The 26,392-nt window shown below is 46.7% G+C and overlaps 1 protein-coding gene across 1 annotated transcript in view; it reads right to left on the reverse strand.

Moving 5' to 3' along the window:
* The window catches only part of SIAH3 (siah E3 ubiquitin protein ligase family member 3), a 70,370-nt gene extending 55,986 nt beyond the window's left edge, over positions 1–14,384 (reverse strand). Inside the window, exon 1 of the mRNA XM_065901725.1 lies at positions 14,190–14,384. Within this exon, the coding sequence (XP_065757797.1) occupies positions 14,190–14,324 (135 nt within the window). The 5' untranslated portion in view covers positions 14,325–14,384. The remainder of the gene's footprint in view (positions 1–14,189) is intronic.
* Positions 14,385–26,392: the final 12,008 nt, after the last annotated feature.

Here is a 26,392-nt window from a genome sequence, read left to right on the forward strand (position 1 = left end):
TTCGTACCTCATGGTAGTTATGATTTCCATTTCTCTAATAACTAGCATTGTGGACCATCTTTTCACGTGCCTCTTGGCCGTCTGTATGTCTTCTTTGGAGAAATGTCTATGTAGGTCATCTGCCTATTTTTGATTGGGTTGTTTGTTTTTTTGATACAGTTGTATGAACTGTTTATATATTTTAGAAATGAAGCCCTTGTCAGTTGCATTGTTTGCAGATATTTTCTCCCCATCCATGAGTTGTCTTTTTGTTTTGTGGATGGTTTCCTTTGCTATGCAAAAGCTTTTAAGTTTGATTAGGTCCCATTTGTGTATTTTTGCTTTTACTTCTTTTGCCTTGAGAGATTTATGTAAGAAAATATTGATACAATTTATGTCAGAGAAAGCTTTGACTGTATTTTAGGACTTTTAAGATGTCATGGCTTAAATGTAAGCCACTTTGAGTTTATTTGTGTATATAGTATGTGGGTGTATTCTAACTTCATTGAGCTACATGAGGTTGTCTAGCTTTCCCAGCATCACTTGGTGAAGAGACTGTCTTTTTTGGCTCCACTGTGCAGCTTGTGGGATCTTAGTTCTCCAGCCAGGGATCAAAGCTGTGCCCTGCAGTGGAAGCACAGAGTCTTAACCACTGGACCAGCGGGGGAAGTCCTGAAGAGAGCTGACTTTTCAGTGGGGCAGCTTCTTCATGTGCTCATCAGCCCTCCTGCTTCTGGGCGTGGGGGTGGGGGTGTGCAGGGCTGGGGGCAGCAGAGGTGCTGCAGGGCCAGGCCCCTGCCCCTGTGATCCTCCAGGTGGTCAGCCCGAGGGCCACAGAGACGAGTAGGCATCACGGGGCTGGGAATGGCGGTGATGGCACATGGCTCAAGCCGGAGGCACTTTCCTCCCAGAATTCCTTTAGCTCCTTCATGTCCGCGTCCTCCCTGAGCCCTCTGCAGCCTCTCTGAATTTCCCCAGATGCCAGGGCTGCTGCTTGAGGTGACTCTGGGGATTGACTACCTTGGTGACCTCCGTCCACAGTGCCTGGGTGAGCGTTTTCCTCGGAAGTCAGTATAGACGCTGCCCTGCACGGTTCCAGCTTGTACACTGGGAACAGATCTTAAGCATCATTCCACTCTTCTGCCATAAGCCCACCTCTAACCTGGATGCCTCCCTCAACTCAGTGCTTCTCATGGCAGCTGTGGAAAGAAGAAACATCTGAAGAGCATTAGGAGAAGGGCTGACCAGAAGTCAAGGCAGAGACTGAGTTAAATTAGGTAGAAAATGGGCATTAAAAGTTCGCTCCTCTTTGATTTGAGTTTAAAAAAATAAATTTGATTATAATAAAGTATGGCTGATAATGGGAAAGAAAATTTCAAAGTTCCGTGGATCTCTGAGAGAGCAGGTGTGACAGGGTAAGAGCCTCATTCTCTTGAAGTATGTTTTTGATTTTGAATAAAAAGATTTCTTTCTTTTCTTCTCAGAGAAAAAGTGCCCTGTTTAATGATATCCGAGTGCTTAGAGAGTGTTTGCATTCTGACATGGTCGACTAGTTCCCACTGTCATTGAGAAGCAAGTGAGGTTTTGACAAGACAATCCCGTGGCCCAGATTTAGGGGTCAGTGCTAGGGCTCAGTGGTAAAGGAAGTTGCCTGCCAAGGCAGGAGATGGAAGAGACACGGGTTCAATCCCAGTGTCGGAGAAGATCCCCTGGAGAAGGAAATGGCATTCGACTCCAGTATTCTTGCCTGGAGAATCCCATGGACAGAGGAGCCTGGTGGGCTACAGTCTATGGGATTGCAGAGTCGGATACGACTTAGTGACTGCGCACACAAACACACACATAACAAAGAAGGCATAGTCATTATTTTGTGAGATTCAAGTTGCTATCCTGGTTTGTCTGACCTAATACAAAAGCAGTCTACAGGGTCGCAAAGAGTTGGACACGACTGAGCCATTAAGCATGCATGCTAGTTTCAGACACTCTGTCCTCCTCCAACCATGTAATCCATTTGAAAAAATGATCATGGGACGTGAACTTCCTTTTCTGCAGATGATTTTGAGTTGAACACTTAGATAAAGTTGTTGCCAAGATTTCCTTCAAGTATTTTGTACAAATTGTAATTTGCAAAAGTATGTGTATATTTATTACTTATTTGGCTGCGTGGAGTCTTAGGTGCAGTGTGCTGGACCTTCACTGAGACATGCGGAATCTTTTGAGGCAGCGCATGGACTCTAGTTGTGGCACTCGGGCTTCAGTATTGAAGGTGCTGGGGCTTAGTTGTTCCTCGGCTTGTGGGATCTTAGTTTCCTGACCAGGGAACGAACCTGCATCTCCTACATTGGAAGGCAGATCCTTAACCACTGGACCACCAGGGAAGTCCCCCAAGGTCACAGTTGTTATCAAGCCTGATTTGGAAGGCTAGGCTCTTTGTAGAAGCTTCCAAGTAGGTGGTCTGTGACAGAGCGGGAGAGACAGCTTAACACAGAGGTGAAAAGCACCAATTAAACTCTATCACTCATTGGATGCACCCTTGGACAAGTTACTTAATTTCTCTGTACCTCAGCTTCCCCGCATGTGATTTGGAGATAGACTGTCGGCATTGTTCTAAGAACTTTTAAAAAGGCAATTTGGGTAAATCACTTAGCATGGCAGTTGGCACGTAGGAAATGCTCAATAAATATATGTTAATTAGGAAACATATACACATATGTGGACTTCCCTGTGGCTCAGACAGTAGAGAATCTGCCTGCAATGCCAGAGACCTGGGTTTGATACCTGGGGTTGGAAAGATCCTCTGGAGAAGGGAATGGCAACCCACTGCAGTATTCTTGCCTGGAGAATTCCATGGACAGAGAACCCTAGCAGGCTATAGTCCATGGGGTTGCAAAGAGTAGGACGTGACTGAGCGACTCACACTTCTACTACACACATATGTAGTTTTAACTAGGGTTCCCCAAAGAAGAGCCTGAAAGAAGGACTTCATACAGTGGTTTCTTTGGGAAGAGATTCCAGGAGGCAGGAGGAAGGGACAAAATCGCTGCCATTGGCCACAGAGTCCATCCCACGGGGCAGCCCAGGGAATCCTAGAGCAAGCCTCCCAGGATCGTCCCCCACGAGCTGGGGCATCTGTGTGTGTTTGATGTCTGTGCATAAGTGAATGAGCCAGGATCTCAGCTCAGTATTTTTAAATGAAATATAATACACTCAACATTGTTTGTTGTGAAGTAGGAATGCTGAGGGATGACATATGAAGACATTTTTAAAAGCACAGGATTTTCTTTAAAGGAGTTCTTTTTTATAATTGTATTTATTTTTGACTGAGCTGGGTCTCCGTTGTTGTGCAGGTTTTTCTCCAGTTGCAGTGAGCCGGGGCTACTCTCTAGTTGACGTCCGAGGGCTTCTCGTTGCGGTGGCTTCTCTTGTTGCAGAGCACGGGCTCCGGGGCTCTTCAGCTTCAGTAGCTGCAGCGCATGGACGCCGTCGTGGTGGCTCCCCGGCTCTAGAGCACAGGCTCAATAGTTGTGGGGCACGGGCTTAGTTGCTCCATGATGTGTCGGATCTTCCCTGATCAGGGATCAAACCCGAGCCTCCTGCCTTAGCAGGCGGATTCTTTACCACTGAACCACCAGGGAAGCCCCCAAGCACAGGATGTTAATTTTAAATGGCTCCACTGCACAGAGTTGTGTATCATTGAGCAAGCTTTTTTCCCTTCCTCTGCTTTGATGGAATGATAATAATACACTACTTCCTAGGGAGAATTAAATGCATAGCATTTAACACAGTTCCTGGACATAGCATGCCTTCCATAAAAGGTAGCTATTTTGTGGTTGTTCTGATCATTATTGTTATTATTGTGTGCATAACTGGGACAGCAGAAAAGCACAGCCTGTGGGTTTCAGGATATGTAGCCAACTTAGCCTAAGTCACAATATACCTGTAATTTATAGAAAGGGAACGCGAGGTTCTGAGTGGCTTTCTGCCTTGGACTTCCTGGCACATCCTTGGCGAAGTTGTAGGAATTAGATCTGAGGGACCATGGCGTCTGGCTACAAAGCTGGGCAGATGGCTAGACTAGCTGGCCCTTCTTTTGTAAAATTTTGTATCGATCTGGATTTGGTTCAGTCTCTGTGGAGCCTTCCTAATGGCATGCTAACCCTCCCCAAAATGGTCTGCAGTGGCCTTTCCCCTCCATAGAGGACACTCTCCAGTTTTGTCCTGGGGGACCCTACCCCTTCCACAGTTCAGTCTCTTCCAGCTGGAGTTCCTGGTACCGCCTGGAGACAGCCCTGCAGCACACAGCTCCCTCCTAATCACAGGTTTGTGATAAAAAATACATTAAAGGACCGAGAAATGATTAAGAGATACAGCGGCTTGCAAGTAAAACTGACATTTCCAGTTAGACCACAATTCTAAATGATCCACAGGGACCCTATTCTTCTGCTAAAAACATTAGGCTGATCACAGATTGGTTTCTAACGGTGCTTTCACCCTGGGGCCCCAGGTCAAGATGAAAAGGTCGCCTTTTGTAGCAGAACTTGACCCACCCTGCTATCTGAAAGTCTGGGGTTATGGCTTTGTGGCTTGGGCGATTTCACTTACAGCCTCACCCCAGTCTCTGCTATGTATCTGTGCCAGCAGTAGACATGCGAGGAACATTGCCTTTTTAATGCCCCATGTTTACCTGACTAGCTGTTACCTTGGCGAGGTCCTAAGGACAGGGACCCCCTGGGAAGATGCCCAGCATGTGTGGCTTGTATTAGAGAGGCAGCATCTTTATCCAATGCCCCAGCCCCCAGCAGTGTGATAGCATAGATAGAGCAGTGGGCCCTGCCCTGCCTCAGTTGTGACCCTGGGCATCACCCCTTTGGGTCTCATCTGTTTGAACCAGGACCTGGGCTCTGGTTCCCTGAGCTTTAACCCGTTGTTTAGTCGCTAAGTCATGTCTGACTCTTTGCGACCCCATGGATTGTAGCCCTCCAGGCTCCTCTGTCCAGGAATTCTTCAGGCAAGAATACTGGAGTGGGTTGCCATTCCCTCCTCCAGGGGATCTTCCCAACCCAGGGGTCAAACCACGTCTCCTGCATTGGCAGGCGAATTCTTTACCACTGAGCCACCTGGGAAGCCCGAGCTTGAACCTACTATGCTTCAAAATCTTGGTCAGTCAACAGACAGGTCCTTTTACTGCTGACCCTTCCCTCTCTTTCCCCTAACATCCAGGTCAAACTTGGACAAGTTTGATCACTTGTCCAAGTTGGGCAAAAGAATCTTGGTACATCTCGTGCATCAGGAACATCTCTAAGGAGCTCCACTTACTAGTGATGACAGCTACCATCTGTGGAATATGTACAAGGTGCTGTACTAAGCAGTTTATCTACATTATATTTCACCTTCACGATAATCACTTTAATAGTTGAGGAAATGCAGGTTCTGGGAGGTCAAAGAGGTTACTCAAGGGAACTGACATCACTGGATCCAAACCCAGCTAGGTCTGACTCTAAAGCCTTTGCTCCACGACCTCAACTAGAATGTTCCTCTTTTTTCTCCCATCTCTCCTGTTACCTCTTTCCTGAGGCTGGAGGTCAGTGACAGTTTGGGTGGGGAAGAAAGATCCCCTTCTTTACTCCACGGTGGTCCTGGGGACCCTGTCCACTGGGCTTTACGCCTTCTGATCTTGCACTGCTATTCAGAGACCACTCACGGTCCAAAAAGGTTGGCATCTCAGAATCTCCATGGACCCTGAGTGTGTGTGTGTGTGTGTGTAGAAACTCAGGTGGAGTAAGGAAGAGCCCAGCCCTGTGGCCTTTCTTGGTGCTTTTTATAGACTTGCCTGATGATAGGATCCAGGAAATTCTTTCTTGGCTCAGAAAGGCCAGAGCCTCTTTCTCCCTTCACTTCAGGGGATACAGGAGGCTCCGTGATAAATCAGCCTGCCAGTGGTGGCTCAGTGGTGGCTGGTGGCTCAGCCTGCCAGTGCAGGAGACTCAGGTTCCACCCCTGGGTCAGGAGGATCCCCTGGAGGAGGAAATGGCAACCCACTCCAGTATCCTTGCCTGGAGAATCCCATGGACAGAGGAGCCTCGTGGGCTACAATCCACGGGGTCTCAAAGAGCTAGACACGACTTAGCAACTCAATAAGAATACCAAGCTTCCATTAAGCATCACCCATCCCACCTAGCTCAGAGAGAAGGGACTTCCTCAAGGCGGAATGAGCTGCAGGCAGAGAGAAAAATGAATGTCCAGTTTCCCAGGGAGCCTGCAGGTTTTGTCCGCTTACCTCTCCCCATCCTGTTGCATCTCTCAATGGTGTCACTCAGCCTCAGACCCTCACCCCGATCAGATGTCCCTCACAGACCTGCTGGCCTTTGTGCTTACTCGGCTGCCGCTAATGAAAAGAAAGCATGCATAAGTCATGAGGACTCTTCCGGTGGGAGGAGAGGGGACTTGGTGGCAGGGCTCCTGGCTCTGCGGATGTTGGGCACCCGGGCACATGTGCCAGCCCCTGTCCCACTGGCATGCCCATCTCACCCAACCCAGCCCCTTGCCCATTGCACTTCCAGTCTCGGAACTCAAGCAGGGCTCAGGGTTTTCTTTGAAGTTACGCAATAAGGACAAATCTGACTTTTACATAAGGCAAGGAATTGTTCTATTCAAAACTGTCTTGAAGGCCAAGGGCAATTCACAAGTACTAAGGAACAGCAGGCCCCGAGGCCCGAAGGAAGGGAGGGGAGGTGGAGGAGAACAGAAGGTGGAGTGGTGGGGAGACTGACTCCAGCTTCCGAGGAGCGGCTTTTAGCTTTTATCGTAATGACCCGTGTTGACAATAACTGCTACTATTTACCGACTCTCTCCTCCGTGGCAGACGTTTTCCTTCTGTGAGCTCATTTACTCCTTGCAGCCCCATCGAAGGTGGGCGTTCTTTTCTGCTTTTTATAGAGAAGGAAATGAAGCCTCTGAGAGGCGAAGTCATTTGTTCAAAGTCACCCATCGGCCAATGGAACAGTCTGGATTTGAGCTCAGCTCTTTCTGCCCCAAAGCCTGTGTGTTTTCCCTACACCCACTGCTTCACCCCTGTATTGATCTGGTGGATTTACAAACTATGTGCTAAGGGCAAGATCTACTGCTCTATGCTTCTGACAGTGTATCTCTTTATCATTTGATTTTTAAAATATGATGTGCAGGCATCCACGTAGATTATATTGTAAGAATTTGAAACAGGAAAGAAAATTTATGGAAGGGATAGGGGAATAAGGGAGGGTGGTGATAAAGAGGGCTTCCCAGGTGGTGCTAGTGGTAAAGAACCTGCCTGCCGATGCAGGAAACATAATGAGATGTGGGTTCGATCCCTGGGTCAGGAAGATCTTCTGGAGAAGGGAATGGCAATCCACTCCAGGATTCTTGCCTGGAGAATCTTATGGACAGAGGAGCCTGGTAGGCTGCAGTCCATGGGGTCACAGAGAGTCGAACACAAATGAATTGACTTAGCACTCTGTGAGGTGATAAAGAGGGCCTGATTTGCTAAGGAAATGTGAGTCTGATAAAGGGGAGATGATAGGGTGTGTGGTGCAGCCCATGGGGTCACACTGGCTGATCTAGGGCTGATGGGGTGCAGGAAGGGGTTCCCCACAATTTCCTGCTTCCACAGCATGCACTCAAGCAAGGGATGTTTAGCTTGGACTAACTGGAAGACAGCCTGGGGCGGCTGGGGATCTGGGGCTGACCTTTGGAGACCTAACTTCCGGTTCCAATTCTGTCACAAAATAGATTGAATCGGCAAGAGGGAAGTAATGGGTTGAAAAAAGATATTCACATCTTAGTGCCTGGAACTTCTGAATTACCTTAAAGAGCAACAGAGAGAATATTATACGACCAATGGTGTGATTATCCTTGCCTTGTGGCTCAGATGGCAAAGAATCCACCTGCAATATAGGAGACCCAGGTTTGATCCCTGGGTCAGGAAAGATTCCCTGAAGAAGGGAATGGCAACCCATTCCAGTATTCTTGCCTGGGGAATTCCATGGACAGAGGAGCATGGCAGGCTACAGTCCATGGGGTCGCAAAGAGTTGGACACGACTGAGGGATTAAAGCTTTCGAAGTGTGATTAAATTAAGGATGTTGCAATGAAACCTTACCCTGGATTGTCCAGGTAGGGACAATCCAGATAGGCCCTCAATACAGGCACCTGGGTCCTTATGAGATGGACACAGAGAGGAGAGAAGGAGGCCATGTGACCCCAGAGGCAGGGGCAGAGAGATGAGGCCACAAGCCAAGGAGCCCTCAAAAGCCAGATAAGCGAGGAACAGATTCTTCCCTGGAACCTTGGAGGGAGCCTGGCCTTGCTGGCACCTTGATTTTGGACCTGCAGCCTCCTGATTTCTCTGAGAAATAGATTTCTCTGATTTTGTGCCTCCCCATTTATGGTAATTTGCTACAGCAGCCGTAGGAAATACAAGTCATTTCCCTCTCTCACCTCAGTTTCCTCGACTGTAGATTAAGAAGATTCAGCCTCCCAGTTCTGACATTCTCTCAGCTCGTTCTCTGAGCTGGCGATCCCCACGGGAGGGTGGGGCTCCATTCTCTGGGGTGGGACCCCTTCCACGTGACACCTCGTGTCTAAACAGGCCAGCTTTCCCCTCTGGGGAGCACAGCTGGTTGAGTCCAGATGACTTTTTTGTCGTTGCTCAGCCGCCAAGTCGTGTCCGACTCTTTGCGACCCCAAGGACTGCAGCACGCCAGGCCTCCCAGTCCCTCACCATCTCTGGGAGTTTTGCCCAAGTTCATGTCCATTGAATATCAGTGTTGCCATCCAACCACCTGATCATCTGTGACTTTGCCAAGAGTCAAATACCACTCCAAGACAGTTCATTTTTTTCTTATTGTTAATTGCTAGAAAAATATTCTGCCTTACCCCAGGGAAGCCATCCAAATAATTCTGACCTCTCTGTGGATTTCAAGGAAAGTGTTCAGTCCCTGTTTTCTCCTTGCTTCCAAGCAGTCCCTGCCGCTTGAGGGACCGTGGTGAAGGGAGGGCCTCAAAATTTGCTCCGGGGTGGGGGCTATCGGAGAAAGGCATGCCAAGGTCGTGGACTCACCTCACCTCCACACTGGCTTCAGCCTCCCCTGCCCTCCCCATCACCGCACACCGCTACCCGAATGGCTGCCCGGAGCCTCCAGTTATGTGACTCGGGAGCCTCATTTACAATCACCATTAACCAGACAAGCCGCATGACTGCTCTGTGCCTGCAGAGCCAAGTGTCACACGGTATTCACAGAAACCGAAGGACTGGAGGCGGCGGCACGGGAAAGCCTTCAGCCTGAAGCTCAGAGAGTGACTCAGGGACCAGCTTCAGTACCCCCCTTATCCTCCTCCTCTGGTCTCCCCCATCCCCCCATCCCCTCCCTACCCCCCACCTCCCTACCACCCCCATCTAAGGCGCTAATAGAGCCTCCAGCCTGGACAGCAAAGGAAGATGCTGAAATGTCAAGGGAATGGGGGATGGGACTCAGAGATGGCTGTGTCAGGAAGAGCTAGAGAGAAACCCACACGCCGGCTACTAAACCATCTTGAACTGCCAGAAACTAGGCATTCAGGCTGCACACTCCAAGGCCGCCTTTACATCTCTAAAAACAACATTCAGGTCTTTAACTTCCCTTCGGCTGCCTGCCGCGCTGTGTCAGTTAGTGAAAGCCCAGAGGCCAGAACGGGATTTCCAAAGGGTAGCCCCTGAACAGTCGAGGTGCTCGGGGTGAGGTTTGCCTTGGTTCTCCCTTGATGATCCCCTCCCCCAGCTCCATGCAGCCCCTCCCCCATCCCCACCGTCACTCGGCACACATCCATCCACACGGCTTGGTCTCAGAATGACAGGCAGGGGGATGCTCGAAGTCGTGGTACTAAAATGCCCTAATTTTAGATTTAGTGTCTGCTAGGCTTCCCAGGTGGCGCCAGTAGTAAAGGATACACCTGCTAGTGGAGGAGATGCAAGAGACTTGGGTTCGCTCACTGGGTCGGGATCATCCCCTGGAGGAGGGCATGGCAACCCACTCCAGTGTTCTTGTCTGGAGAATCCCATGGGCAGAGGAGCCTGGTGGGCTATAGTCCACGGGGTCACAAAGAGTCGGACACGACTGAAGCAACTTAGCACGCACAGGCACTTAAAGCCCACACTGTCCTATATGTCCCTCCCACTGTGTGTGCGTGCATGGCTCTGAGTGTGTGTGTGTGTGTGTGTGTGTGTGTGTGTGTGTGTGTGTGTCTGTCTGTCTATAGACTCAGGGTTAATGGGCTACAACAGAAAAGGGCTCCAGGGATTGGACCCACTGGATGGAGGCATGAATAGCTTCCCAGGAGCAGTAGGGAGGTTAGGGCCTTTTGGAAGTTTGTCAGAAGCCTTTTGCGAGACTTGTTTCAGAAGCTGGTTTATCAAGCGCTGTGGTTACAGGGAGGAAGTCTAGCCAGCCCCGGCTCAGAGCCTGTCTGCTTGGGAAGTGCAGAGCTCCGACCCCAGAGGGGCCCCGGCAGCCACTGCAGACCCTTCCCTGGAGAGGCCGGAAGCACAGAGTGGCCAGTCCACTCTTCAGAGGGCACTGCTGGAGACGGGGCAGGAGCAGAGAGGGCTGCCTGGGGCAGGGCATTGTCCAAGTAGCGCATGTGGGTGGGAGAGGAGCCAGGAGAGAAACACTTTCTTGGTTTGGAGACAAGCGAAGGACAGGAGGGAGAACGTGGTGCTAAATCAGGACATGAGCCTGCGCCCTGCTCGGTGCCAGCCTGCAGCCCCTGGGCCACATCTCAGTGACCTCCATGAGCGAGGAAGCAGACGGCAGCCAGGCAAGCTCACCAGCTCCTTGGCGGTCACTTTCCATGGGCCTGGATGGAGAACTGGGGGGCCTGATCCCTTCAAGGAGCCATCTCTACAGGCAGGGACAGACAGACAGACACAGGGCAACACAGAATGCCATCTGCAGTCCACAGAGCCGACTCTGCCATGGATTCTTCTTGAAGCAGGAGAACCTCTTATTTCAAGCCAGCGACTAAACACCCCTTTTAAGTAGGATGGGCTTCAGGAGTGTAATGGGTTTAACTGGGTTGTCTGCATTCCCCGGGAAGACCTTTGCCTTCCACTTAGAAGCAAGCTTCCAGAACAAGCTTGCTTGAAGGAATCCCAGGTTACTGAGTAAGTCGCCATAATGAGATTGAGAATGAAGGTGACCTATGGAAGCATGGTAAATACACGGTTTTCTCTGCTCAGTAACTGATTTTTGATTGTAACTCGGCACTTGCCTCAGCTCCCGAAGTACTGCTAGCGTTCTCAGGAAAGCGCAGGAAAGGACAAAGTGCAAAAATGCTTCCACAAAGAAAAACACAAGCTTCCCAGTTCCTCTTGGTAGCAACACACAACCTAGAAACTTGAAAGCAAGGTTGCAATGTCTGTGTCCTTGGTCACCACGTGATGTACTGGCCTGTCATACAAAGTGCGGGGAAGCGCCGCAGATCAATCGCCATTCTGGTTTAACATTGCCACAACTTGTTTTTTCTTTAAAAAAAGACTTTTCTTCCTATGTGGATTACAGGTTTTTACATCCAAGGCATATTTCCGGGGCCTGTCTGTGGAAAGGAATGGTTGGAAGGAGCACTTTCTTTCGAGGTTTTATGCACTTCTTAATATTCATGATGGAACAGCAGTGTTCCTAGAGAATAGTGCCTTTAAAAGCTCCAAAAAAAGTTCCAAGTTGGAGAAGCAGGTAGAACTTACCTGCTGGGCCACCTGGAGCATGGATGAGACTTTCACAGAGGCATCCTAGGCTGCAGAGGTCTGTCTGCACCTGGCCCAGCAGCCTCTGTAAATGCTGTGTGTCCTGTCGCACCCCCTGGTAACATGAGCATCCCTCAGTTTGATTTGTTTATCTGTGAGGACACTCATCTGAGCAAAATCTCTAAGTGGCTTTTTATGGGAAATGAAAAGTCAAATAAGTATGTACATGACAAAGTGAGCCACGAAAAGTAGCCTCTCAAAGCACGTGTCTCCTATTTTTATATTACTGCTTATATAGTTTCTAAGTCGGCTGAAGGCTGTAAGTAATAACTTTTGAAATTCCTAATGGAACCCTATGAATGATGTGCAATAATATAATTTGGGGGGTGGAGGGGAATGTTAATAAAGCCCATCTACCTGGAGTATCCCTTCACAGCCTCACAGAGCCATGGAGGAGGCAGGCTAGAGATTCATTGGTTCATTTTGCAGATGAAGAAGGGAAGGCTCAGAGACACTGAGTCATTCAAGGTCACATAGCTGGTGAGCACTGATCAACGGTCTTCAACTCTGACTTTGGACTCCTGGGTTTGGGCAGCAGGACTGCCTGTCAAAATCCAGGCTGACATCACCGAAACAAGCACAGATGATTTTCAGTCCATCCCCTACCGAGATCTTAGCAGCCTGTTCCCCCTCCACCATCAGCTGCAGCCAACGAACCATATAAATCGAAATTTTGGAAACGCTAAGTCTCATAAACAATTTGTAAAGGTTTTAAAATGCAAAGCAGGAATAAACAGAATTTCTTGCCACAGGGAAGTAACTAATGTAAAGTGACAAAATAATGGGAGTTTGAAGGCGGTCTCAAAAGTAGTCATAAAACAGAATTCAGAATCATATTTTAATACACTTTGCCAAGGATGACTGGGGGTGAATTCCCACTTATAAACAGAAGCCATGAAGGGAAAAAGAAATAGGGGAATGAGGGGAAGAGAGGAGGAAGGAGGGAGAGATGGCAAGGTGGGCGGGAGGGACGGGGGAGAGAGGCAGAGCAGTTGAGATGGTGTTCATCACAGCTTGGATACTGCAGAAAATCACTTCCTAGGTCCAGAGCACCATAGTGGTCTCAAGGTAGTCCATCATCCTTCCATCCAGGAAGGGCCTTGGCATATGACCCCAGGGGCTCCCGGCAGCTGTCCCTCCTGGGGACTTCCAGGAATCATTGGGGGTGGGGGTGCGAGGAGGTACCCATTAGCACTGGCCTGCAGGGCTCCAACTGAAGAGAGTCTGACTGCAGGAGTTTATAAAGTGATGAGCAACAAGCAATGAGACCTGCCCCACAGCAGTGGTCAGAATGACAGATCTGTGCTCGCAGAGACTGTTCTTGGCTTAGCCGCAGACGTGCCCTTCCCCCCTCTTCGCTCAGCCTCGGGTATAATGAGAGCAACTCCCAAACGAGTCCGTCGTTTATTCTGGGACGGAGCCCAGGCGGCTGCGACTTCCACACTGGGGTGCGGGGGACTTCAGCTGCGTCCTCGCACCGCCCCCTACCGCCCCGCCTGCCCACCTTCCCCCGCCCCAAGCCTAGTGGCTCTCCGTTCATTCCCCCCTCGTCTTGGCGGGGCATGTGGAGCGCTCCCCCGAGCCCGTGTTGAGGCCGTCCTCTTAAAGGGCGCTGACCTAAAGGCAGAGCTGTGAGGGCCGCAGCGCCTGCGGTGATTCCAGCAGTGGGGGCTCCGAGCGGGGTTCGTTACGATGCTACTGAAACAATCTGCCTGCTCCCCTCCTCGATACAGCCGGCGCATCCAGCTCTCAGGAAGCAAGGAAGACGAACTCCTACCGACACCCCCTCCCCGCGCCCCCCAGGCTGAGTCTGAGCTCAGGGAAAACACACTTTGCAGAAAGCGCCCCCTCCCCAGCTCCCAGACCCCTGCCTGGTGCGGGGGGAGGGGTCCTGCCCCGCGACCCCCCAGCCCAGCTACTTCAGGAGCAACCAGAGGGGCTTCAGAAATCCGTGTGCTTGCCTGCCTGCCTTTCCAGCACACGGGACAGCCTGCAGTGTGGGTAACTTTTCAAACCCTCTCTCCTAAACACTTGCCCACAGATATTTGGGAGAGGGAGGGGGACGCCCCTTGCTCCCTTCAATACCCTCACTTCTGACACACACACCCCCCACCCCTGACTCCTAGGCTGACAGCGAGGGGGAAAGAAATAGACGCTGACTCTAGTCGCCCCTGCCAGGCAGGGAAACAAACCACACCGTCGCGGGAGCATCCACACACCGGGAGAGGGAGAACGGACCCAGCACGGCTCGGGTATCCAACACCGTCTTGTGTAGCAGAGGGATGACCTTTGCCTGGAGCGCCCGGGCTCCGTGGGAGGGTCCCTGACGCCACTCCCCGCCCCCCGAGGAAGGACTTGAACCCGAGCCGCGGGAACATCAAACGGTAGCAGCCACTCACCTTTAGGTTGTGCGTGGGGTTTACAACGCAGACAAGTTGCCCGGCGGCGGAGAACACTCGTTTAGCCTTGTTATGCTGAAAGCGGAGGTGAATGAGATCTAACACAGCCCCAAAGCACTGGGTGAAGAAAAGCATCACAACTTTTTTGGGGGGATGATTGGCACAGGAAGGTGGTGGAGGAAGCCGTTAAGTCCTTGGGCCCTGGAAGGCGCGCAGCCTCTGAGACGCTCGCTCCAGCCCGGCTTAGCATGCCTTCATATTCATCATCAAAATAAGACGGTTAGAATCTTGCAGCAGTGAGGCGGCCAATCAAAAGGACAGAAATGTTATCCTTGAGGTGCAGAGACAGCCAATAACAAATGCCTCCCCTACCGAAACTCCCTGATGAATTGAGCCTGGCGGAGAATGTATTATTGAACATTACCATAGATCAGCCAGTTGCATTTATCTTGTGATTACAGCCAACCATACATAATGCCGGGGAGATAGGCTGACAAAATTGATTGCCTAATGTGTCTCATTTATTAATTGACTTAATTTAACATGAGAGCCTTTCTTAATGCGCTGGCAAAAACGTGAAGCATTTAAACCGCCAAATAGTAAAACACCCCGCTCCAAAGTAGGCAGATGGATAAGGCAGATCGTGGCTCCGATTCACCAGAGCTGCTTGGGAGAAAATCAAATATTACAAGACTCCTCCGATTCCAGATAAGGATTTGGCAGCGGCAGAATCGTGCATCTTTCAATCTTGAGCTCTGACTCTCTCTGCGATTTGGATTTCAGCCCCTTGATAAATCTTACTCTCCACTCTTTATCAAACAGAAAAGCATTCCTGACAAATGCATTTGGAGTTGGAGGGGGCGAAATGTGTATGTATATCCGTAATACTGTAATTACTGAAGCCTGAAAGTATTAAAACATAAAAGTGTACAGTGTATGCTTCTAAAAATAATGAAATCCCTGATGCATGAATGCACACACAGAGGAAAAAGCTACATGGAGAGGAGAGCGGCTTGTAAATCAGCAAAATAATTACAGATGCAGAGGGCTTTTGCTTGTCATTCATTTGCATATTGGTGGGCAGCAAATTGCTAATTAACCACTAGATTGTTGGAGACATTAAAATAGAGATTAAGAGCACACATACCACAATACCACATCGTCTGCTTGTCTCTGTGAATGCCAGCAGCGCATTTCTGTGCTGGAGCAGGCAGAGGGCATTCCAGTCCTCAGACCGCACTCCCTCTGTCTTCAGAACCGGGCTGGTGGGGGTGCTTAAGCCCACCTGCTTGTTCTGGAAGAAAGGCTGTGAGCAGTACATGAGGAGTCTTAGAGTTTGGGGCAGACAAGCTCCGATGACTTAGTCACTCTTTGGGGCTCACGCAGGAGAGTGGCGTGTGCTGTGTTTCCCATCCTCTTTGGCTGTTTCTCCCGTGGGAAGTCAGCCTACACCCAGCGAGCCCGGGTGAGTATCAGGCTTGGGTGTGAATTACACCCTGAGTGTGAGAGCACATTGCTTCTTCTGGAATGGTTCTCGCTCCACTACGGCTGCCGAGCTTCGGTTGTGGTGTAGGCAAAGCTTACACACAGCTGGGACAGCGACATCTGTGACATGGTCAGGCAATTAAACCAGCTACTGATTAAAGTATATAGAAAAAAAAAATGCGCGGGTTTCCTGAAACCGGGACAAAGCCCAAGTGTTCATTTTCAATTGAGTTTAAAACCAAACCAATGTTTTCAGAAACGAATAAGCCAAGTGCCCATTAAAATGAAAACTGTACTTCCTAAAATAATTGCACTGGTGCAAAGTTAGAAGATGACAACATTTGAACTGATTAGAACCTCATCAAAGTGATACTTTTATAGGATATGAGTCCCTGGACCAACGTGTTCTTCATGTGCTCAGTTGCTTCAGCCATGTCTGACTCTTTGCAACTCCATGGACTGTAGCCTGCCAGACTCTGTCCCTGGGATTTTCCCGGCAAGAGTACTGGAGTGGGTTGCCATGCCCTCTCCCAGGAAATCTTCCTGGCCCAGGGATTGAACCTGCATCTCCTGCACTGCAGGTAAATTCTTTCCTGCTGAGCCACAGGGGAAGCCCTGTTCATTATACGATTCATAAATAAGAGTTGCTGGTCTATACTCTGGAGTTCTTTTTCTATGGTTTTCATTTTCCAGAACAAGCTTTTAGCAGGAAAACCTTCAATATTCTTTTATTGTCTTCCTTAAAAATATAAAAATAAAAGTTAGCATATACTCCCATAGATTCCTTAAAGACACAGTTCATAATTCAGAAGGTCCAAACTTTCTACATCCTTTGTAAGAATGGAACTATTATGCAGTTTGTTTCTCCTTTTGGGTAACCTCAGACAGGTTTCTTGAAACCTCACTGAGGCTCAGTTCCCATTCCTGCAGCATAGGGATAATAGCAACTTATTTCTCTCTCAAGGTTACTGGGAAGACTAAGATATGATGTATCTGGAAGAACCCAGCCCAGTGCCTGATTCAAAGCAGCCTCTCAATTCCTGAGCCTACTGAGTGTCTTTAGTGGAAGAGTGATTATTTCCAGAATGTTTTTCCTTCCTGCTCTGTGAATTGTTTTCCCCCATGGATGTTCACCCTACCATCCAGTGCCATGAAAGCACTGAGCGTGGTAAGAACGGACTTGACTTTTGCTATGTTCTCTTTTTCTCTAGCTGGCTCTTTGTTGCTGCACACAGACTATCTCTAGTTGCGGTGAGTGGGGTCTCCTCCCTCGTTGTGGTGCATGGGCTTCCCATTGTTGACTTCTCTTGTTGTGCAGCACAGTCCCTAGAGGGCGGGCTTAGCTGTTGTGGAGCATGGACTTGGTTGCTCGGAGGCAGGTGGGATCTTCCTGGATCAGGGATTGAACTGGTGTCCCCTGCATTTCAAGACAGATTATTAACCACTGGACCACCAGGGAAGCCCTTGCTACATTCTTAAGTGTATTACTTGGTATCAGCTGGACAGTGGGCTTGGGAATGAGCCCTAAAGGGCTGAGGAGTACATATTGACATCAGTGACTGAATAAGCAGGGCCACAGATCTGCTAGTAAGGATGCGTTTTATTAACCCCAGACCCGACCTCTTGTTCTAACTCTCTACCCCCAAACTGGTTTGCATCACTCTGTTTTTGAATATTAAGCTTATCCATCTGTTCTCAGAATCAGCCCTCAAAATAATCATCCATTGGGAAGTGTCTGAAGCTACCCCTGGTAACAGATTCTCATGGTTGATGTGCCCAAAATACAGTGGCACAAACAAGCTTTCAAGTAGAGATTTAGAGCTGTTTTGCCTCTTGCCACTAAGTTGGCCCCTTGGCGGCAGCCACACCAACCGTCTCCTGCTGTGCCGCAATGCCTAAGTTTTCCCCTTCACCTCCTTAGCAACCGGATTTACATTTTATCTGGACCAGAAAGTCTCAGAGATCGGTAATTAGACAAATTTGAATTGGAAGCCTACATTGCTACTTACTGCTACTTTGGGCAAATTATGTGATCTCACTGATGCTTAGTTCTGTTTGTCTGTAAAAGTGAAGCTAATGACTCCCTTGAAAAGTAGTTTAAAGACGAAGCGAGATAATATAAGTAAAATAATCAGCCCAATGACTGGTTTTAGTAATAACTTTAGTGAGAAGGTATTATCATTATTATCATCTTCTCATCAAAATTATTTTTGTCCAAGTCAATCCAAAGTTCTGGTGAGCATGTGGAACATCCAAAATTCTCATGCCCTGCTGGAAACCACTTTGGAAAACTGCTTGGAAGCATCTAGTAAAGCCAAACATATGGCTACCCTACAATCCTGAAAGGTGAAAGGGTTAGTCGCTCAGTTAGTAAAAGAGTTGGTCTGACTCTTTGCGACCCCATGGACTATAGCCTGCCAGGCTTCTCTGTCCATGGGATTCTCCAGGCAAGAATACTGGAGTGGGTAGTCATTCCCTTCTCCAGGGGATCTTCCTGACCCAGGGATCGAACCCAGGTCTCCTGCAATGTGGGCAGACTCTTTACCATCTGAGCCACCAGGGAATCTGATGACGACCAGCAAAGGAAGCCTCTCCCAGAAGCCAAGGGAGAGGCGTGGGACAGATTCTCCTTCACAGACTCCAGGAGGAGCTGACCCTGAGGGCACATCGACCTCAGACTTCTCAGACATTTCCAGAACTGTCCTGCCATCTATTATATATAAAGTATATATATTTTATAAAGTATATTATTACTTTATATTAAAAAAAAGTATATTTTACTTTATAAAGTAAAATATAAAGTATATTATATATAAAGTATATATAGTATATACTTTATATCTAAAGTATCACAGTCAGATTGTGATACTTTGTTATGGCAGCCCAAGAGAATGATACAATGGGTATATCCATTTGGTGGAAATTCCTTAGGCTGTGAACTTAAAAAAATATATTATTTATTTATTTAGGGCAGTGCGGGGTCTCGGTTGTGGCCTTTCTCCAGTTGTGGCCAGTGGGGACTACTCTTTGTTGGGGTGCACAGGCTTCTCACTGTAGCGGACTCTCTTGTTTCAGAGCTCAGGCTCTAGGCGCACGGGCTTCAGTAGTTGCAACGCGTGGGCTCCATAATTGTCGTGTGTGGGCTTCACTGCTCCACAGCATGTGGGATCTTCCAGGACCAGGGATCGAACTCATGTCCCCGGCATTGGCAGGCAGATTCTTATCCACTGTACCACCAGGGAAGTCTGGCTATGAACTAATGATCAGTGCACTTTTTTGTATGTGAGATATATGCCCCAAATATATTGAAATAATGTGTGGATAAGAAATAATCAAATTTTGGAGTACTGGAATATTCATAAAGATTTTAAGAGACTATTGAAGTAACCACAAAGGAAAATACTTGATTACATAAAATGCTAAACTGTACATCAAAATAATGTCTAACAACTAACATTGAAAAAACTCAAAATATTGAGGGATATATTTGTAGCAGTTATAACAACAACAGATTTGTATTCCTAATAAAGGTCTCTTGTGTGTGCATTTTAAACAACTAAAATTATATAGAATAGATAAAGGAAATAAACAGGGTAAAGAGAAGAAAAAATTTAAAAATTCATAAATGAATGATAAATGTTCGATAGAACTAGAAATCAGAGAAGTGCATGAAGCAAAATAGCATCTTTTATGTGTCAAATTGGCACTTCTTATTTTTAAACAATCATATTCAGGGCTGGTGAATCTTAATTGAGACTGACATTCTCCTCTGCTGCTGATGAGACTAATAATAACCAACATTTAAATTCTTGATAGAGGGCTCCCCTGTGGCTCAGTGGTAAAGAATCCACCTGCCAATGTGGGAGACATGGGTTCAAACCCCAGTTGTGGAAGAGCCCACATATCCCACATTCCAGGGAACAACTAGGCCGGTGCACCACAACTATTGCGCCTGTGTTCTAGACCCCTGGTACTGCAACTACTGAAGCCCGCTTGCCCTAGAGCCTGGGCTTTGCAACAAGAGAGGTCACCGAAGTGAGAAGCCCACTCACTGCAACAAAGAGTATCCCCCACTTGCTGTAACTAGAGAAAATCCCGCAAGTAACAAAGACCCAGCACAACCAACATTAAATAAATAAAATGTTTAAAAAACTATTTAAATGCTTGGTAGATATCAGGCAGTATGCTAAATAGTTGGCCTGTGTGGTCAAGTACATCTACAGTGAAATATCTTATTTTCTTCTTCACAACAACCTCGTCAGATATTTTAAAAGAAGTAAACTGGCAGAAGTAACACATAGAAGTACCACACAGAAGTACCAAAAAAAAGATGTCCTTTTCATCATAGGGTTCTGGAATGCAAAAGTAGGAAGTCAAGAGATACCTGGAGTAACAGGCAAATTTGGCCTTGAGTACAAAATGAAGCAGGGCAAAGGCTAACAGACTTTTGCCAAGAGAATACACTGGTCATAGCAAACACCCTCTTTCAATAACATAAGAGAAGACTCTACATGTGGATATCACCAGATGGTCATTACCGAAATCAGATTGATTATATTCCTTTGAGCTAAAGATGGAGAAGCTCTATACAGTCAGCAAAAACAAGACCAGGAGCTGACTGGCTCAGATCATGAACTCCTCATTGCAAAATTCAAACTTAAATTGAAGAAAGTAGGGAAAACCACTAGAGAATTCAGGTATGACCTAAATCAAATCCCTTCCGGTTATACAGTGGAAGTGACAAATAGATTCAAGGGATTAAATCTGATAGACAGAGTGCCTGAAGAAATAAATATGGATGGAGGTTCGTGACATTGTACAGGAGACAGGGATCAAGACCATCCCCAAGAAAAAGAGATGCAAAAAGGCAAAATGGCTGTCTGAGGAGGCCTTACAAATGGCTGAGAAAAGAAGAGCAAAAGCAAAGGAGGAAAGGAAAGATATACTCATTTGAATGCAGAGTTCCAAAGAATAGCAAGGAGAGATAAGAAAGCCTTTCTCAGTGATCAGTGCAAAGAAATAGAGGAAAACAATAGAATGGGAAAGACTAGAGATCTCTTCACGAAAATTAGAGATACCAAGGGAACATTTCATGCAAAGATGGGCACAATAAAAGATAGAAATGGCATGAACCTAACAGAAGCAGAAGAGGTGGCAAGAATACACAGAAGAACTATACAAAAAAACTTCATGACCCAGATAACCACGGTGGTGTGATCACTCACCTAGAGCCAGACATCTTAGAATACAAAGTCAAGTGGGCCTTAGGAAGTATCACCACGAACAAAGCTAGTGGAGGCGATGGAATTCCAGTTGAGCTATTTCAAATCCTAAAAGATGATGCTGTGGAAGTGCTGCACTCAATATGCCAGCAAATTTGGAAAACTCAGCAGTGGCCACAGGACTGGAAAAGGTCAGTTTTCATTCCAGTCCCAAAGAATGTTCAAGCTAATGCACAATTGCATTCATCTCACACGCTAACAAAGTAATGCTCAAAATTCTCCAAGCTAGGCTTCAGCAATACGTGAACCATGAACTTCCAGATGTTCAAGCTGGTTTTAGAAAAGGCAGAGGAACCAGAGATAAAATTGCCAACATCTGCTGGATCATTGAAAAAGCAAGAGAGTTCCAGAAAAACATTTATTTCTGCTTTATTGACTATGCCAAATCCTTTGTGTGGATCACAACAAACTGTGGAAAATTCTGAAAGAGATGGGAATACCAGACCACCTGACCTGCCTCCTGAGAAATCTGTATGCCGGTCAAGAAGCAACAGTTCTAACTGAACATGGAACAACAGACTGGCTTCAAATTGGGAAAGGAATATGTCAAGTCTGTATATTATGACCCTGCTTCTTTAACTTATATGCAGAGTACATCATGCAAAACGCTGGGCTGGATGAAGCACAAGCTAGAATCAAGATTGCCAGGAGAAATATCAATAACCTCAGATATACAGATGACAATATTATGGCAGAAAGCAAAGAAGAACTTAAGAGCCTCTTGATGAAAGTGAGAGGACAGTGAAAACTTGGCTTAAAACTCAACATTCAGAAAACTAAGATCATGGCATCGGGTCCCATCACTTCATGGCAAATAGATGGGGAACAATGGAAACAGTGGCTGACTTTATTTTTCTAGGCTCCAAAATCACTGCAGATGGTGACTGCAGCCATGAAATTAAAAGATGCTTACTCCTTGGAAGAAAAGCTATAACCAACCTAGACAGAATATTACAAAGCAGAGACATTACTTTGCCAACAAAGGTCCATCTAATCAAATCTATGGCTTTTCCAGTAGTCATGTATGGATGTGAGAGTTGGACTATAAAGATAGCTGAGCGCCAAAGAATTGATTCTTTTGAACTGTGGTGTTGGAGAAGACTCTTGAGAGTCCCTTGAACTGCAAGGAGATCCAACCAGTCCATCCTAAAGGAAATCAGTCTTGAATATTCATTGAAGGACTGATGCTGAAGCTGAAACTCCAATATGTTGGCCACCTGATGTGAAGAACTGACTCACTGGAAAAGACCCTAATGGTGGGAAAGATTGAAGGTGGGAGGAGAAGGGGATGACAGAAAATGAGATGGTTGGATGGCATAACAGACTCAATGGATGTGAGTTTGAGCAAACTTCAAGAGTTGGTAATGGACAAGGAAGCCTGGTGTGCTTCAATCCATGGGGTCGCAAAGAGTTGGACACAAGTGGGCAGCTGAACTGAACTGAACCACATGGATTAGATTGACAGGGGCCAAATTAGTATAAAATTGATAAGAAGGCTTTGGACCCTGAGCTCCTATTGGTAGGAAGCAAACTGAGAAAACTTCTGAGCAGAAAACATGGGCTACCTTTTATGAAAAGAAAAGATGACTTCCAGGGTGGAAACAAGAGCTCAGAAGCTGGAGTTGAAAGTTGTGGAGACTCATTTTCAGACCTGGAGTCTTAGACAAGGAACTTTCAACATAGAAAGTGATAGACATGACACTGTGTGATTTTTGAGGCTTGATTACCCAAGGCATTGCCATTCATACCTTGCATTCTTTAACAGCTCACTTTGAGAGAAGCCAGAAATCATGCTTTCTGGACCCTCCAGACCCTGACAAACTTAGACCCAGACCCTGCAGCTAAGCTACTTATGATTTGCTGATCCACAAATACTGTGATACATATTTGTGTTTGTTGTGACTTTGAACCATTAGTTTTGGGGTAATTCATTGTGTGTGTATTGTTGATGAAGCAAATGACTAATTATGGTGGTGTCATTGATGTAAGAGAAAGGAACCACAGGTATAAGATAAGATTGATGAGGTTTAAAAAATACTGTAATCTTGAATTCAAATGGCAATCATTGCAATGGTGTATTTTATGTTAAGGAGCAGGCAGAGCAGAAGGAGGAGAGAAGGATGAGGAGAGGGAGGGGAAAGCCAAAGCAAAGTTCCTTAAATCTGTCCACAGAAAAGACCTTGAAAATGAATACCATAAAACCCAGCTTCTATATAAAATTTCCCACTGAAAAGCAAACAAACTGGATCCCTTTAAAGAAATAACTAGCTCTAGACCTGGAACAGAAAATGTTTAAGATGAGCCTGGAACATCACATAACAACAGAAAGTAAGGACGCAATTTTTAAAAAGCATTAGGAAAAAAAGCTAGGATCTGTTTAATAATTTAGAAAGCAAAGTGAAGAGGCTCCCATTGGCTGAAGATGGGACTGTTGGCACATGATTAAGAATAATAACTGCGATGGACTAAAACACATCAAATATGTTTAAATCCACGCATTCATAATGATGCTAGAAAAACTAATTAGTTCCATTTGCATGGTGCTTGGCACTTAATTCATTATTTTGATAACTGGCAAATAAAGGGAATAAATTACACATTTATCCTGCCTTCTATGAACTGTACCTCAATATAATTGGAGTCAATGAAGAGAAGTTTCTCTTTATAACTTCAGTTAACGAATGTAGAAATAGTAGTAAAGTGAGAATATTCATCTATTTGAAATTCCTAATGAAATAATGAATCTGGGCAGTGATCATCATTGGTTTCTGACATCACAGAAGGACAACCAGGTACTGGATACCTCCTGGGAAGTCTCAGCAAAGCAGTCCTACCAAAGTAACAACATGAATCTGATCAAACTTTGAGATGTAGCTAACATTTTTTAGAGAATATTGGGGACAGAGGAACATGATAAATGACAAAATGGAATATGATAAATGACAAAATGGGGAGATCCTATTAGCAAAATCCAGGTCATTGGAAACTCTACAGGAAAAATGACCAGTTTATTTAAAACAGTACTTAGAGAAGGATGGTGGAAAGGAGAGAGACAGAGAGAGAGAGAGAGAGAGAGAGAGAGGTCATGTTTCAAATAGTTTTTTAAATGTGCAAAAATGCCCATTGTATATTAAATTGGGAGATCAGGATATAAAATTATAAAACAAAGCCATCTGATTTTTTAAAGAAACATACAGCATGAAAGAAAAAATGTTCAGAAAACAAAGTGTTTTGTAGCAGGATTATTGGTAATTTTGGAATATTGTTCTGTATTTTTCCAATCTGCTTTAAGACACAAATATAACTTTTCTAATCATTGTCCTTCTTGGAATAAGGACAAATAGATAAATTAGTAAAAGCACATCTATAGAGAGGGAGGGGGACAGTGTATTAACTTGTTTTTTTCACATGGTGGCCCTATGCTGTCCACTGAGATTCTCTTCTGTAAGAAAGAACACTGGCACATCCCACTGGATTGTAATGTGTTGGTGGGTCCCCTCTCACCAGTAACAGGTATATATTTTACTACTGGTCCTTTGGGAAAGACTTGAATTCAAATGAACCACCAGCCCTTCTAACTCTGAGATGGGTGTGAGAAGTAAGCCCTCGTGTAACTGTTGAGGAAGGTCAGTATCTGAATTATGAAGCCTGACTTTCACCAGATGATGAACAGGAAAAGGAAAAAACTGCCTCGAAACAACCTGGGTTGGGTACAGCTGGTTCAGAAGCAACAAGTTTATTCTGTAATGTTGCCAAGGCAACAGCATCTGCTTCTGACATCGCCGAGGGTGGGAGGAGGGAGCAAAGAGGAGCAATAAAGAGGCAGAATGATTCTGTACATCTTTCCTAGGAAAACAGGAAAGAAGACTGTAAGATATTGACTATTTTCTGGGTGAATGTGCTTCCATAATGCGTAAAGTGTCATCAGGGAAAGGCAAATGGTGTTTTTCACATTACAGTCTGCCTTGAACCAAATAGGAGCCCCCGTGCCTCTTGTCACATTGCCATTTTCCCTTCTGTGACTCCTAACAGCAGTGGACAGGGCTTTCTTACAGCTCTGTCCCCTTGAGTGTGAAAGCACATTGATGTTTTCTTGTGACAGTTACTGCAGCATCTGTTCATATGGCTGAAAGATGCTTATTATGTTTCGTCTGTGTCTGGATTTGCACGGGAAGAATACAGGAAAGGAATGGCCTTGATTCTCCTCCTCCTCTTCTCCTCCCCTTGGCTCCTGCCTCCAGATCTTTCTACCTGTAAAGGAGGAGGATGAAGCAAGGAGAACATGGCAGTGAGGAGGGAAAGAGAGCAGCAGGTCTGGGAAGTGTGCTAGAGATATTTTTAGCTGAGGGCAAAACAGACAACAGGCTACCTGGCCACAAGGCAGCCCACATGGGGACACCAGGAGCCTGGGAAGAGCTGAGTCAGGGGCAAGGTAAGGGGGGCTGGAGCCCAGCTCTGCATCAAATGGCCTTAGAGGGAGGTCGGAGCTGGAGATGAAGACAGAGCTCCAGAGATGATCAGTGGCATATGTTGAGCATCAAAATTGTTCTCAAACTGGAGAAACACTCAGCTTGGTTGCCGGGCTCAGGGAAAGATGCTCCTTCCTGCCTGAACCTCATTTCATGTGTTTAGAACCTGAAGCAAATAGTCTCTGGGTAGTTCTCACTGGCTCAGAAACAAAGAATTTAGACCCCTGCCTGTGCCCAGTTGGGACTGAATTTTTTTTTTCCAAATGCCAACTGCTTTTACAACATGGCAGGATGTTCCAGAGGTCAAAAGCCTGAACCTGAGAGTCAGGCAAATCAGGGGAACCTGAATCTGACCCTCCAGGCCTGCCGCTTTCAGCTGCTTATACATTACTCATTATGCATTATTTCACTGGAGTCACATTTACAAGGTTGGAGGCAGGTAACCCAGCCTCCCCAGGCCTTAGTTTCCTCTCTTTTGGTGGGCTGCCAGGGCCAACTTCCTAGTGGTAGGCTGCGAATTTGGGGGCACAGCACTTGAGACTTTCCTGTTATCATCATTCTCATTTGTCTTTGAACATATCTTTGAAAAGTGGGAAGGAATGGAGTTCACTTGTGTTTGCTTCTTGGATTTGAAAGTGACACTAGATTAGGTAGAAACCCTGACCAGAAAGTTCTGTTCCGGGACTTCCCTGATGGTCAGTGGTTAGGAATCTGGCTTCCAATGCAGGGGACGTGAGTTGGATCCCTAGTGGGGAACTAAGATCCCATGTGCTGCGGGGCAACTATGCCTGCACAGGGCAACTAGAGAGAAGCCTGTGCCACAGCTAAGACCTGAAACGCGAAAGTGAAAGTTGCTCAGTCGTGTCCGACTCTTTGCAACCCCATGGACGATACAGTCTATGAACTTCTCCAGGCCAGAATACTGGATTGGGTATCCGTTCCCTTCTCCAGGGGATCTTCCTGACCC

This window comes from Muntiacus reevesi, chromosome 11 (assembly GCF_963930625.1).
Source record: "Muntiacus reevesi chromosome 11, mMunRee1.1, whole genome shotgun sequence".
Taxonomy (NCBI): domain Eukaryota; kingdom Metazoa; phylum Chordata; class Mammalia; order Artiodactyla; family Cervidae; genus Muntiacus; species Muntiacus reevesi.